The sequence below is a fragment of the Arachis duranensis genome, chromosome 9, assembly GCF_000817695.3.
Source record: "Arachis duranensis cultivar V14167 chromosome 9, aradu.V14167.gnm2.J7QH, whole genome shotgun sequence".
NCBI classification, from domain to species: Eukaryota; Viridiplantae; Streptophyta; class Magnoliopsida; order Fabales; family Fabaceae; genus Arachis; species Arachis duranensis.
Window position 1 is genome coordinate 7,413,940 of NC_029780.3, and position 13,019 is coordinate 7,426,958.

Sequence of the window (13,019 nt, forward strand, 5' to 3'; positions counted from 1 at the left end):
GTGAGACTGTGTGGAGAACCTTAGCGTATGATATTCATCAAAGGTGGCCTTCAATGATGAGATTAACCTTTCATTTGCCTGGAGAGCAAAATATTATCTTTAAAGATGATGACGATCTTGAAGAAATCGTGGAAGAAGAGGAAGAAAAATGTACGATATTCTTAGCATGGATGGAGGCCAATAAAAAACTTGAAGCAGGTCAAACTTTGACGTATGGTGAGTTTCCAAATCAATTTGTTTATGATAGAGAATCAAGGGAATGGCATCCATGCAAAAGAGGGTATTCTATCGGGAGGTTAAATTATGTTCCACCGGGTACAGGTGATATTTATTATATGAGAATTTTGTTAGCTGTTCAGAGAGGTTGCACAACATATGAGTATATTAGGACAGTTAATGGAATTATATATTCTAACTTCCAAGATGCTTGCTATTCCATGGGACTACTGTGCGATGATAGGGAATTCATTGTAGCTATTAATGAGGTAGCTGAACTCGCATCTGGTCATCAATTGAGAAAACTATTTGCGATACTACTGATATCTAATAGCAATAGCAATCCAGAGCGTGTTTGGAATGCAACTTGGACATTATTAGCTAATGGAATACTATATGAGAGGAGAAAAGCTTTGAAAAACCAAAGTATTTTACTATGTCTTTTTTTATATCAAAATTGTATTCTCTTATTATCTTTATTTTTATTAATAATATTAATAGTTTTAATTTGAAATTACTTATTAAATATTTCATAAAATCACCATGTGCTTTTACTAGGACTAAACATGACTCATGACGAATTGAAAAATCTCTGTCTTATTGAGATTGATGAGAAGATACTCAACAGCAATGCGAGATCTTTAAGAGAATATCAATCAATGCTATATCCTGAGATGTCTGATGTTCGCCTTTTTCAAAATAAGCTAATAGAGAAGGATTTAGCATATGACACAAATGAGTTGACTCATACAAACTTATATACGAAACAAAAGATGACTCATGAACAAAGGTTAGTATTTGATGAGATACTCAACGCTGTTATTACATACTCTGGTGATTTTTACTTCTTTATGGGCATGGTGGGTGTGGTAAGATATTTATTTGGAATGGACTTTCTTCTACTATTCAGTCTAGAAGAAAGATTATTTTAAATGTTGCATCCAGTGGAATTGCTTCTTTACTCCTACTTGGTGGCAGAACGACTCATTCTAGATTTTCAATACCCATTACAATTACTGATGAATCTACTTGCAACATCAAGCATGGCAGTTTGAAGGCTGAGCTACTCATTCAAAGTAGCTTAATAATTTGGGATGAAGCTCCAATGCTCAATAAAATGTGCTTTGAATCACTTGATCGGACGCTCAGGGATCTTATGTCAGTTACCGATCAACATAAGACACATAAACCATTTGGTGGTAAGGTTGTTGTTCTAGGAGGTGATTTCAGACAGATACTTCCGGTGATTCCGAAAGGAAGTAGACACGATATATTGGCATCCGCTATTAACTCATCCCATCTGTGGTCATTTTGTAAGGTTCTGAAACTGCATATAAATATGAGGCTTCTAATGTCTTCTTCGGATCAAGATGAAGGTGAAATGAAGAGATTTTCTAATTGGATACTTGATGTTGGAAATGGAAATATTGGCTCTATTATTGGTGATGAATCAGAAGTTGAAATTTCAGATGATCTATTGATTACAACTACTGATGACCATTTGGTAGACTTTGCATATCCAAATTGTTGTAAAACATGTCAGATTACAGGTATTTTTAGAGTAGGGCAATTCTTGCACCCACGCTTGAGAGTGTCGAGAAGTTTTTTTTTTTTTGAAACATAGAGTGTCGAGAAGGTAAACGATTTTGTCTTGACAATCTTTCCAGGGATAGAAAAGGAGTATTTGAACTCTAACACAATATGTCAAGCTGATGAGAATGAAGATGTACAACAAGAGTGGTTCACACCAGAGTTCCTAAATGACATCAAATGTTCGAGACTACCCAATCACAAGTTGACTTTGAAGACAGGAGTCGCTGTAATGCTACTCTGAAACATAGACCAGACTTCGGGTTTATGCAACAGGACAAGATTAATAGTTAACGAACTTGGCAGCAACGTAATTGGAGGGACGATAGTGACCGGTAGAAATATTGGAGATAAAGTGTACATTCCAATAATGAATTTGATCCCTTCAGATTCAGGATTGCCATTTAAGTTCCAACAGAGACAATTTCCATTAACAGTATGCTTTGCAATGACCATTAACAAGAGTCAGGGTCAATCATTATCACATGTAGGACTTTATTTGCCAAAATCAGTGTTCACCCATGAACAACTTTATGTTGCTTTATCAAGAGTTAAGAGTCGCAGTGGCCTCAGGGTTTTAATTCTAGACGAAGACGGTAATCCAAAGTTATCAACAACAAATGTCGTGTTCAAAGAGGTTTTTAATAATATTTAGGTAAGAATAATATTATTTTCACTTTAACAGCATGTTATGATTTATACTTTTGTACAAATATTTACTATAGATATAACTAATTTATTTATAACTCCTTTTTCAGATTTGAAATGAAATGTGTAACAAGGAGCACAACATCCTATGCCAATTGCTTTTCTAATGAAGTTAGTAAGATACTAGATTGTCGATAAATTTTTATTAGCTTTTTGATAAAAAAAAAATTAATGTAAAATTAACATGCTATTATTACAATTATATATGTTTTTATTTTTTTCATGTCTCCCTCCTTATGATTCAAGAATATTATAAACTTCAAACTCTTCTATTTATATTTTACTTTGAATAAAGATAAAACAACATATTTAACACGTTTATTATATAAGGACGATAATAGTGTTATACTAACTTTAAAAAATATATAGGTATAAAATATTATTTTTAATTTAACTTATCAAATTTAAATATAAGCCCGTGCATCGCACGGGTTTAACACTAGTTTAATACGTTCCAGCAAATATTAACATTAACGAATGAGATTAAGTTTTAATAATTTATAAATGAGCAATGCTAGGGGCCAGCAACTTTTGTGATTGGTATCCAGCAAATAGCCATTAATGATGATTTAATGGTGTGAAATTGATATGAGATTTCATCCAATGACTTACCTTTTTCTGTTGGTTATATGCTGACCAAAATTCAACAAAACTTTCCTTTATAAATAATTACAATTATTATAATAAACTTGCAACAAGATGCTACTCTTTCACAGGTTTTCTCTACGATGCTCTATTCAGGAAGGGAGTGAGAGTGTTCATGGATGATGAAGAGTTGAAGGGAGGGGACCGAATCGCGCAATCTCTGGTGAATGCGATCCAGCAATCAAGGATTTCGATTGTTGTTTTCTCTGAGAATTATGCAACTTCAAGGTGGTGCCTTGATGAACTAGTGGAGATCGTTGAGTGTATGGAGTTGAAGAAGCGATTGTTGGTTTGGCCAATCTTTTACAAAGTGGCACCGTCTGATGTGAGGCATCAGAGAAAGAGTTACGCTGAAGCCATGGCTGCACATGAAGAAAGGTTCGGAAATGGATCTGTTAAGGTCCACAAATGGAGATCAGCTTTGTCTCAAGTTGCTAACTTGAAAGGATGGTCTTACCAAACAGGGTACATTTCGGTTTTAATACTTTTTAATCACTTTTTCACTGATTTAAAATCAGTTAAGTTCCACCTACATTTATTTTTATGTAAAGTTGATAGCTAAAAACGGTTTGATTTGACCTATTTGACTAAATTATACGATTTTCAGTTATCAACTTCACATAAAAGTGACTACAAGATAGTTTTCACTTTGAAATCTCTCCATGTGAACTTTATTTGCAATAATAACTCCATCCGACACAATCATCCAACCTATTTGTTTTCATAAAAAGAAAATAAAAATGTGGATAAAAGGCTAGTTGTATTTTTGTAGGTATGAATATGAATTTATACATGAGATTGTGAAAAGGGTGACTACTAAATTACAGCATGAACAAGTAAATCTTGGAGAGCACCTAATTGGACACCAGTCTCACATAGAAGAACTGAGGTCACTTTTAGACATTGAATCCCAGAGGACAGTTTGCATGCTAGGAATTTATGGAACAGGAGGAATTGGCAAAACAGCACTTGCCAAAGCTCTTTATAACACAATTTTCCATAAATTTGAATGTTCAATCTTTCTTGAAGGTGTTAGAGAAAGATCAAACAGTTATATGGGCCTAGTAAATCTCCAAGAGGCTATTATATCTAAGCTATATGAAGGGGAAAATATAAAGTTGGAGAATGTTGATGATGGCATCACTAAGTTAAAAGATACATTGAAGCATAAGAGAGTTCTTTTGGTACTGGACGATGTTGATAGCAAGGATCAAATAAGAAATTTGGCAGGCGAGCGCAACTGGTTCGGTTCAGGGAGTAGAATCATCATAACAACGAGGGATAAACATGTGCTAAACATTGATAAGGTTGAAAAGAAATTCGAGATAAAGAGGTTACATGATCATGAAGCTCTTCAACTCTTTTGCTTAAAAGCTTTCAAAATGAATCATCCTTTACCTGAGTATAAAAATGTGTCTAATCATGTAGTTCATTATGCCAAGGGCCTTCCATTAGCTCTAAAAGTATTAGGGTCTCATTTTGCTAATAAATCCATAAGGGAATGTGAATGTGCATTGAAACAATTCAAGAGGATTCAACAGAGGAACATACATGACATACTCAAGGTCAGTTATGATTGCTTAGAAGATGCCACAAAGTGTGTATTTCTTGACATTGCTTGCTTCTTTGAAGGGGCTAGCTTGCAATATGTTGAGAATGTTTTGGAGAAATGTGACCTTTTCCCATCATATAATATAGGAAGACTTGTTGATAAATCTCTGCTAGCTATTGAAAATGATTGCTTAATAATGCATGATCTCATTCAAGACATGGGAATAGAAATTGTTAGGCAAGAAGCACCATCAAAACTTGGTAAACGCAGCAGATTATGTTTTTATGAAGATGTTCTTAGAGTATTGAGGGAAGATTCGGTAAGAATTTTACACCTATATATGTATGATGAATTCTTGTTACTTTTCTTTTACTTGACATAATTTTGGTCCATGTAAATTTTAATCTAGGTCTCTTTCAGTCCAACATCTCAACAAACATTATAAATTAAAATTTCAAAAATACTTGGTTATACTCCCCAAAATTTTATGATAATTTGGTGCTAATACATTGAAAAAGGAAAACCGGAGGTAGAACTTCTGTTGTGGTTTGCGAAACTGTCTTTCATAACGACATTTGAGATTATTTTGAAGTCACTTTATCTAACTGCACTGCAGATAATCTCAATTAGCCGTAACTGAAAACCGTCGCAAAAAGACAAATCAAACCACCGTCGTTTTCTTTTTTTCTATGTAGTGTTGAGAATCGGGAGAACCATTACTTTTAGGTGAAGATTTATATGCAGCTGTTTTGATGTAAAATTAATAGTCAAAAAATCGTTAAAGGATAATTTAGTCAATTCTATCAAATTATCTAATGGTTCTTGATTATTAATTTTACACGAAAATCACTGCAGCTAAGTTTTCACCTTATTTTAAAAGTGAAAATTCACATGTAATTGTTTTTATGTGAAACTGTTAGTTGAGAATTATTAGATGATTTGATATATTTGACTAAGAGCAATGCTGTATGATCAACAAATATTATCATTTTTAACTAGCATTTGGACAGCAATAATTTTTACCTATGTTTACAAACGTTTTGCACACAACAAATATATAATTTGCTCATATATTTATCAGAATTTTGTACACATAAATCAATATAGTTTGTATCCAAAATTTTTAGAGTTTGCATACATAAATTAATAAAATTTATTTGTTAAAGACAATTTAGTGTTTGTGCTGGCCAAATGATGATAAAAATGCTAAAAGTTGCTGGCCCTCAAGAATTTCTCTTTGACTAAATTATTATCTAAGACTCTCAACTATCAATTTCATATAAAGTTTTCGTTTATTTTAAATCATTTAAACCATATCATATTATTTTAGGAGTTTAAAACAAACATATTATATATATTACTGCAGGGGCCAAAAAGCTAAACATAACCTCATTAAGCCACTATGTATTTTGAATAATGCAACATTTAGGTTTGGGTTTACAAGATGAATTATATAGAACAAAAGAAATTTATTAACTAATGTAAAAAAAAATTCTTGTTCGTTTTTTCAAAGGGAAGCAGTAACATTGAAGGAATAATGTTGGACCCTCCTAAAGAAGAAAATGTAATATGGAGCGGCACTGCCTTTCAGAAGATGAATAATATTCGAATTCTGATTGTTCGAAATACACATTTTATACCAGAACCTAGTTATTTGCCGAATAGTCTAAGGTTACTCGAATGGGATAGGTACCCATCAAAATCTCTCCCATCAAATTTTCATCCTAAGAATATTGTTGACCTTAGCTTACCATGCAGTCAACTCAACTTGAAGATGGAAAAATCGTTTCAGGTAATTAATTTTTTGTTGATTTCTAACCAATTATCTCATAGATAAGGAAAGGGGTTAGTTATCCTCTTTGACATGTTAAATAATTATGGAAAAAATTTAATTATGTTATCATAATTAACACTAATTATATCTCTTTAACTTGAGTTTTAAAAATCAAATCACATAATTATAGGTCACCAAAAAAAAAAATCACATAATTATAGTATTTTTACAAATTATAAATTTTTTAGGAAAAGTATAATAGTGAACAATGAATATGTCGGATGTTCAATTAAATAGGTATGCAGATGATTATGTTCATTATTTTTAATTAGATGGTTATTTCTTTTTATTCGATTTATTCATATACAGTTAACAATGACTGGATGTTCAATTCACTAGATGTGCATATGGTTATCCTAATATTAAGGTTTATGAAATAAATTGGGATAGAGTATTTTTTACTTTATTGGATCAATTTTAGAGTCAATTGTTCACATTGTTTACAAAAGTCATTGTTTATCTAGTAAAATTAATTTTTTTTAAATAAATCACAATGTATAATTTTTAACTTTTTGTTAAACTATTTAATTTATTAATCAGTTCTAGAAAAAAAAATAAAAAAGATGAAAACAAACATAAACCATGCTCTGAGTTCTTCAATCTGGCCTTTCAGGTATAACAGTCGCGTATTGTTGTGCTGTATGTATGCTCATTAATAGTTACAAATTTGAATTCTTTGTATTGTTTTTTGTTTGGTGCAAGGAATCATATTAAAGTAGTTCTAGCACATGTTATCTCAATTGTTGCAACTATATAGTGTTATTTACCTTTGGCATATGTTCTATCGTCATGGGAAAGCAAGCAAGAGATGTGAATCGTTCAACCTCCTTGACATACATGTTCTTTTTAGTTTTTTTATTTTTGTAGTTGGAATTGAATAATAAATTCGATGATTTGAAAAAAAATTAAAAATTAAAAATTAAGATTTTTTTAAACTTTTGTACTTTATAGAAAAAGTTTTATTATAGTTGAATAATTTAGTTTTTAAAACTCATTAAATAAATGATTAGTGTTAATTACAGTGGCAGAATTAAATTTATCTAATAATTATTGAATAAATCATAAAAGATAACTAATCTCTTATTTATGAGAAAATTAGTTATAAATTACTTTTTTTTAAAATTCTGAAATTAAAAAAAATGTTATAATTGAATTATTATCAAAGTTATTAAAAGAATTTGCAAAACTCTGAGAAAATCCTTATTTTCTAAAAGAAAAAATACCAGGTAAATAAATTATATAATCTAGTCCAATCAAAAATTTTTTTATGTCTTTCTTTTTTCTCAACTAAAATTTTTTGTTATCAATTCTTTAAGTTATTTAATCAATTTGATTAAAAATTTAGTTAGCAAAATAATTTTTTTTGTCCAAAAATAATAGAAATATTTTATTCAATAGAAAAATAAATATAAAGATAATTTATCAAAATAAATTGTTTGCCTTTTAATATTATCAGAATATAACATTTGTACATTGAAAACGCAAATACATCTTTCCTATTTATATAGAAACCACGAACTGGGATATGGTGGATTATGATTTGGACATAATAAGAGTGTAGCGATTTATAATGGAATGCTTAAAAGGCATAAATCGCGATACCATTTTAAACATTCCATCAAAAACCGCTAGAAGGTGTAGCGATTTATTCTTACACGCTAAATCTACATTCTTTTCGTGGTTTCCGTCTAAATCATAATTCACCATACTCCTATTGCGATTTTTATAGAAATAAAAAAAAATACATTTACATCTTTAATGTATAAATGTTGTATTATGATAATATTAAAAAACAAATATTTTATTTTAGTAACTTACCCTAAATATAATGTCAAAAAAATAAGGCTTTCTAAAAAATATTATTAAAATAACAAAAAAAAAGGAAAAGTATAGGTATACAATAAAAATACTAAATAATGTGAACAATAGATATATAGGATGTATGTTTATTTCATTAGGTGTACGGTTGACTATTCTAATATTAAGATATAGGTGAATAATTTGGAGGTGTATTGTATTTTTATTTTATTGATGGTTGATCATATTGTTCAAAAAAGTCATTAGTTACCTAACATAAACCCAAAAATATACAACCTTAATTTTAACAACACTATAGTCATAGTAACATGGTCACACTAAAATCCACCCATAACACATTCTAAATCATATGTGATTGTTGCTAACGAGTTTAATTTATTTTGTTGCAGAAAATGTTGCATTTGACATACATGAATTTGTCAATGTGCCAATTCATAACCCATTTTCCTGATGCGTCTGGTGTTCCGAACTTGAAAGAACTTAAGCTTAACTACTGTCAAAATCTGATTGCCATTCATCCCTCAGTTGGATTTCTTAAAAAGCTCAAACATCTAAGCACATTTCATTGCATGAATCTCAAACATTTCTTACCAACAATGTGGTTGCCAATGCCATCTCTACAATATCTCAACCTTGATTCCACAAGTATTGAGTTCTTCCCACAAACAGAGAAACCAATGCATGAGCCACTAGAAATCATCATGCAAAATGATCGAATTAAGGATCTTCCAAGTTCCATTAGTAATCTAATGGGACTTAGAAAATTATACATACGATTCAAAGGGCTTGTTCCTGGAGGCTTACCAAAGGATCTATTCATGTTGCCAGAGATGGTATCTTTGTCTATTTTCGATTCTCCTAATGTCGGAGAATCATTCAAAAGATTCCTAATAGATAAACCAGGATGCTATTCATATTCTCCTTTGAGATTGTTGAATTGTAGTGCTTGTGGTTTAACCGATGAAGATCTTCACGCTATTCTATGTTGTTCTCGCAACTTGGAAGAGTTATATGTACCTTGGAATGAATTTGTGTGCCTCCCAACCATCATTAAGGAATCTTCTAAATTGAGATATCTTTGTGTAACTAAGTGCAAGAAGCTTTCGGAAATACCAGAATTGCCATCAAGTATAAAAAATGTAGAAGCAAAAGATTGCCCGATCTTGTCTTCAAAAGCATCTGAGTTGTTATGGTCTCAGGTTAGAATATTCTATTAAACTATCGTAACATTTTTCTTCTCACAAAACTTTATTTTTTTGTTTATTTAATTTATTTATTTTTGTATGCGAATCACCATGATCTACGTATAACGTGTGTGATTAGTGGTATTTTTGTAAAGACTCCGATACTTAAAGGTAAAGGAGTATGAGTTTAAATCATTCTTTCTACTGTTACAGAAATTTATAAAAAACTTAGAGGCTAGATCCTAGTCCAAGTTGAACTCTTAGAAGTTCTTTCTAGAAATGTAAGCAATTACTAGATTGGGAACCAAATTATGTTAGATCATGGGGCTGGAAAGCTTAGCCCCAGGTCAGAGAGAGATTCTTGTGTCCAGGCCTACTTGGCTTGAGCCGCAAGTCAGGTCAAGTCCTAAGGGAGTGGATCTTCTCCAATCAAAAAACTGGATATTGTTAAGTGTTTAATCTAACTCTTCATTACTTTTTTTCTTCTATTTAATTTTGGTTCCACTTATAGAATTAAGGCTGAGAAATCACACTTTATTCTCTCAAATATTTTTTTTTTATTGAAGAGAATTCATTTCCGAGTCCTAGCAAGGCAGGTTTGTCCTAAGTCATTTGGCAAACAAAAAAAGGACAGGTTTGTCCTAAGTAATTTGGCAAACAAAAAATTTATATATCATCTACATATTGAATAACGTTTTGTCGATATTAGAATTTACATATCATCTACATACTATAATGCCACTAAAATACTGTTTACATATTAAAATCAGCTGTTATATATTTGTGTTTAAATATATAGAGTTTACTTTAATTTTTTATTTATATTTTATATTTTAATATATATTTTAGGATAAATAACTAAAATGAGTCAGCTGTTATATGTTTTGTAGTTTCTATTACTATTATTAGTAGATTAATGGTATGTACTACTACTTCTTTTATGTTGACTTATGTTGTAGTTTAACAAAATGAGAAGTATCAGATTAATTAAGATCGTAAGTTCTTTAATTTAATAATTAGTACACATTTTTACTTAACTATTTGAACTTTTAGAAGAAACGGTTTAAAATATTTAATTTCAATATTATAATTTATAAAAGAAAACTAAAGCCACTAATGGTTATGAAGAGAGATGAGGGGGAAAAAAGGGTTATAGTACATTAGAATTTTTATATGGGTTATGAGTTATGACAGGTATTAATGACTTTTTAAAACAACATAAATAATGGGTTTTAAAATTAGTTCAATTCAAGTAAAATATACTACATTTTCAAATTACTCACCTAAATTCTAATATTAGAATAACCATTTGCATACATAGTAAATTTGGAATATCTGATGTATCCATTGTTCATATTGTTTAATATTTTCATTGTCTACCTATATTTTTTCTTTTTATATATGAAATAAGTTACGATGGGACGGAAGCACGAGGAAGCCGGAACATTTGCGGTGGTTTGCAAGTGATGACAGGGATTGCGAGGAATAGGGGTGGGGTACGGTGTGAGTGTGAAAGAAGGATTTATAGTCGTTGATAGTCAAATTTAAAATAAAAATTATATTTAATTAATTTAAAATTTAAATTTTAAAATTAAAATTAAGTTCTATATTTTAACATACAATAGTGTTAGGAAGTTAATATATTTTATGATTTTTAGTTATCAATTAGTTATTATTAGTATTTAATAGTGTTAGGGTTAGTATATTTTGTGATTTGTAGTAATTAATTAGTCATTATTAATATTTTTAATGGTATAAAATTATATCTAATGGTGTGAAATTACACACTTTTTTTTATGGTTAAATGCAAACTAGATTTTATTGAAAGTGCTGGTCCTTAGACTTTTTCTTTAACATATTGTTTACGTCATTCAAAAAATTGTTGATTCCATGTACTTTCTCTTAGAATTTTTATAAAAAAAGTCTAAGAGGTCAGTATTTTTATTAAAATCTAGCTAGCAGCAAAAAAATAGAATGTAATCTCATACTGTTAGATATAATCTTACATCATTAAAATATTAATAATGATTACAAATTACAAAATATATTGGCTCTCTAACACTACTGATTTTTGTATATGAAATAAGTTAAGATGGGACGTTTGGCCATTATGTATGAAATTTGGAGTTAAACCCCACTTTAGTTTTACAGATTGGCGAGTTGTACTGATTTGGTTTCTAACTTTTCAATTGTTATAATTTAGTCTTTCAAATTAAAAAAAAAATATACTAATATAGTCCTACGTGTATTTTCCATCGCCAGAAACCAAATCAGGAAGTCAATGACTAAATCAATACAACTCGCCAATCTCAATAACTAAAGTGGACTTAACTCATGAAATTTGATGTGGAAATACATTTATATTTACTCAGTCAAAAAAAGGGGAAAAGAAACAATGGGCATTTAATTGAGAAATATCGAGTTATGATCTAAGGTAGACAATGACTAACTGTTATTATTTTTTTTTCCTTTCGAATGTGACAGGCTTTAAAGGAAGTATACAGGCTAGAAATCATAATGCCAAAAATAACAATGATTCCAATTTGGTTTGACCACTGTAATGAAGGGGGAGTTGTGTCATTTTGGGCTCGTCAAAAGTTTCCTGTTCTTGCTGTAGCGTTTATCTTGAAGGAGAAAGCATCCATGGGCTCCGCAAATTTGTACATTAATGGTTGCAACGCTCGTCAGTTTATTAGTAATAATTATTATTGCCCTTACGTTAATGCAGAGCATGTGTTGCTATTTGACCTACGCAGTTTGTTTAAGGATGATGAGGAGTGGAGAATCCTCGATACCTTTCTAATCTATGAATGGAACTATGTGGAGGTTAAATATGAATGTGACAATTTGCTTTTAAATGATGTGGTTGGAATGTCTAATGTAAGTCACTGTGGAGCTTATGTGTACAAGGGACAATCAAACATGGAGGATATTCAATTTCAGTGTCCTTATTCAACAATGTAGGGAACAATAAGATCAGTAATCCCCAGATGATGAAGCCTTTGGTGAGGACATGAGCTGAGGAGACCATAATTGCCATAGATTTGAGATTCATTTAAAGTTTTGCTGATGGCTAGTTGATTTCTACTCCATCACTTGTTTGAACAAATCAACATGTCTCATGGTTAGTTATACAACAATATCTTGTTTTATTTTTTTTGTAACTGATGAGATCCTGCAAGAAGAATGATTGAATCGTCTTTTATTAGGGGTGAAAAAAGGTCAATTGGCTTATTAGGCTAGTCTGTGGACCTTGGTCTGTATTTGACCTGATCTAATAGAAAATAGGCCTAAACTCAGATTATTAAAAAAATTTATGTTCTTTAAAAGTAAAAATGCAATTGGAAGGATTTAAATTTGAATATTCTATAATATTAAAATACTTTTATCCACTAATTCATTTATTTTTTTAATTATATATGTGTATTTTTTTTAATATTTTTAATCTTTTAAGCTGAAATATCAAAAGTCA

At 30.4% G+C, this 13,019-nt stretch overlaps 2 protein-coding genes across 2 annotated transcripts in view; both read left to right on the forward strand.

Annotated features, from left to right (window-relative positions):
• Positions 1 to 6,884, forward strand: part of LOC110275528 (disease resistance protein RUN1-like) — a 16,719-nt gene extending 9,835 nt beyond the window's left edge. Inside the window, exons 2-5 of the mRNA XM_052254170.1 lie at positions 3,231 to 3,624; positions 3,932 to 5,030; positions 6,225 to 6,503; positions 6,855 to 6,884. Coding sequence (XP_052110130.1) covers positions 3,231 to 3,624; positions 3,932 to 5,030; positions 6,225 to 6,503; positions 6,855 to 6,884 — 1,802 coding nt within the window. The remainder of the gene's footprint in view (positions 1 to 3,230; positions 3,625 to 3,931; positions 5,031 to 6,224; positions 6,504 to 6,854) is intronic.
• A 2,095-nt stretch (positions 6,885 to 8,979) lies between these two features.
• LOC127741389 (uncharacterized) lies at positions 8,980 to 12,632 on the forward strand. Its single transcript, XM_052253604.1, has 2 exons — positions 8,980 to 9,562; positions 12,032 to 12,632. Exons 1-2 carry the CDS (start codon positions 9,041 to 9,043, stop codon positions 12,509 to 12,511), a joined length of 1,002 nt encoding a protein of 333 aa, XP_052109564.1. The 5' UTR covers positions 8,980 to 9,040; the 3' UTR covers positions 12,512 to 12,632.
• Positions 12,633 to 13,019: the final 387 nt, after the last annotated feature.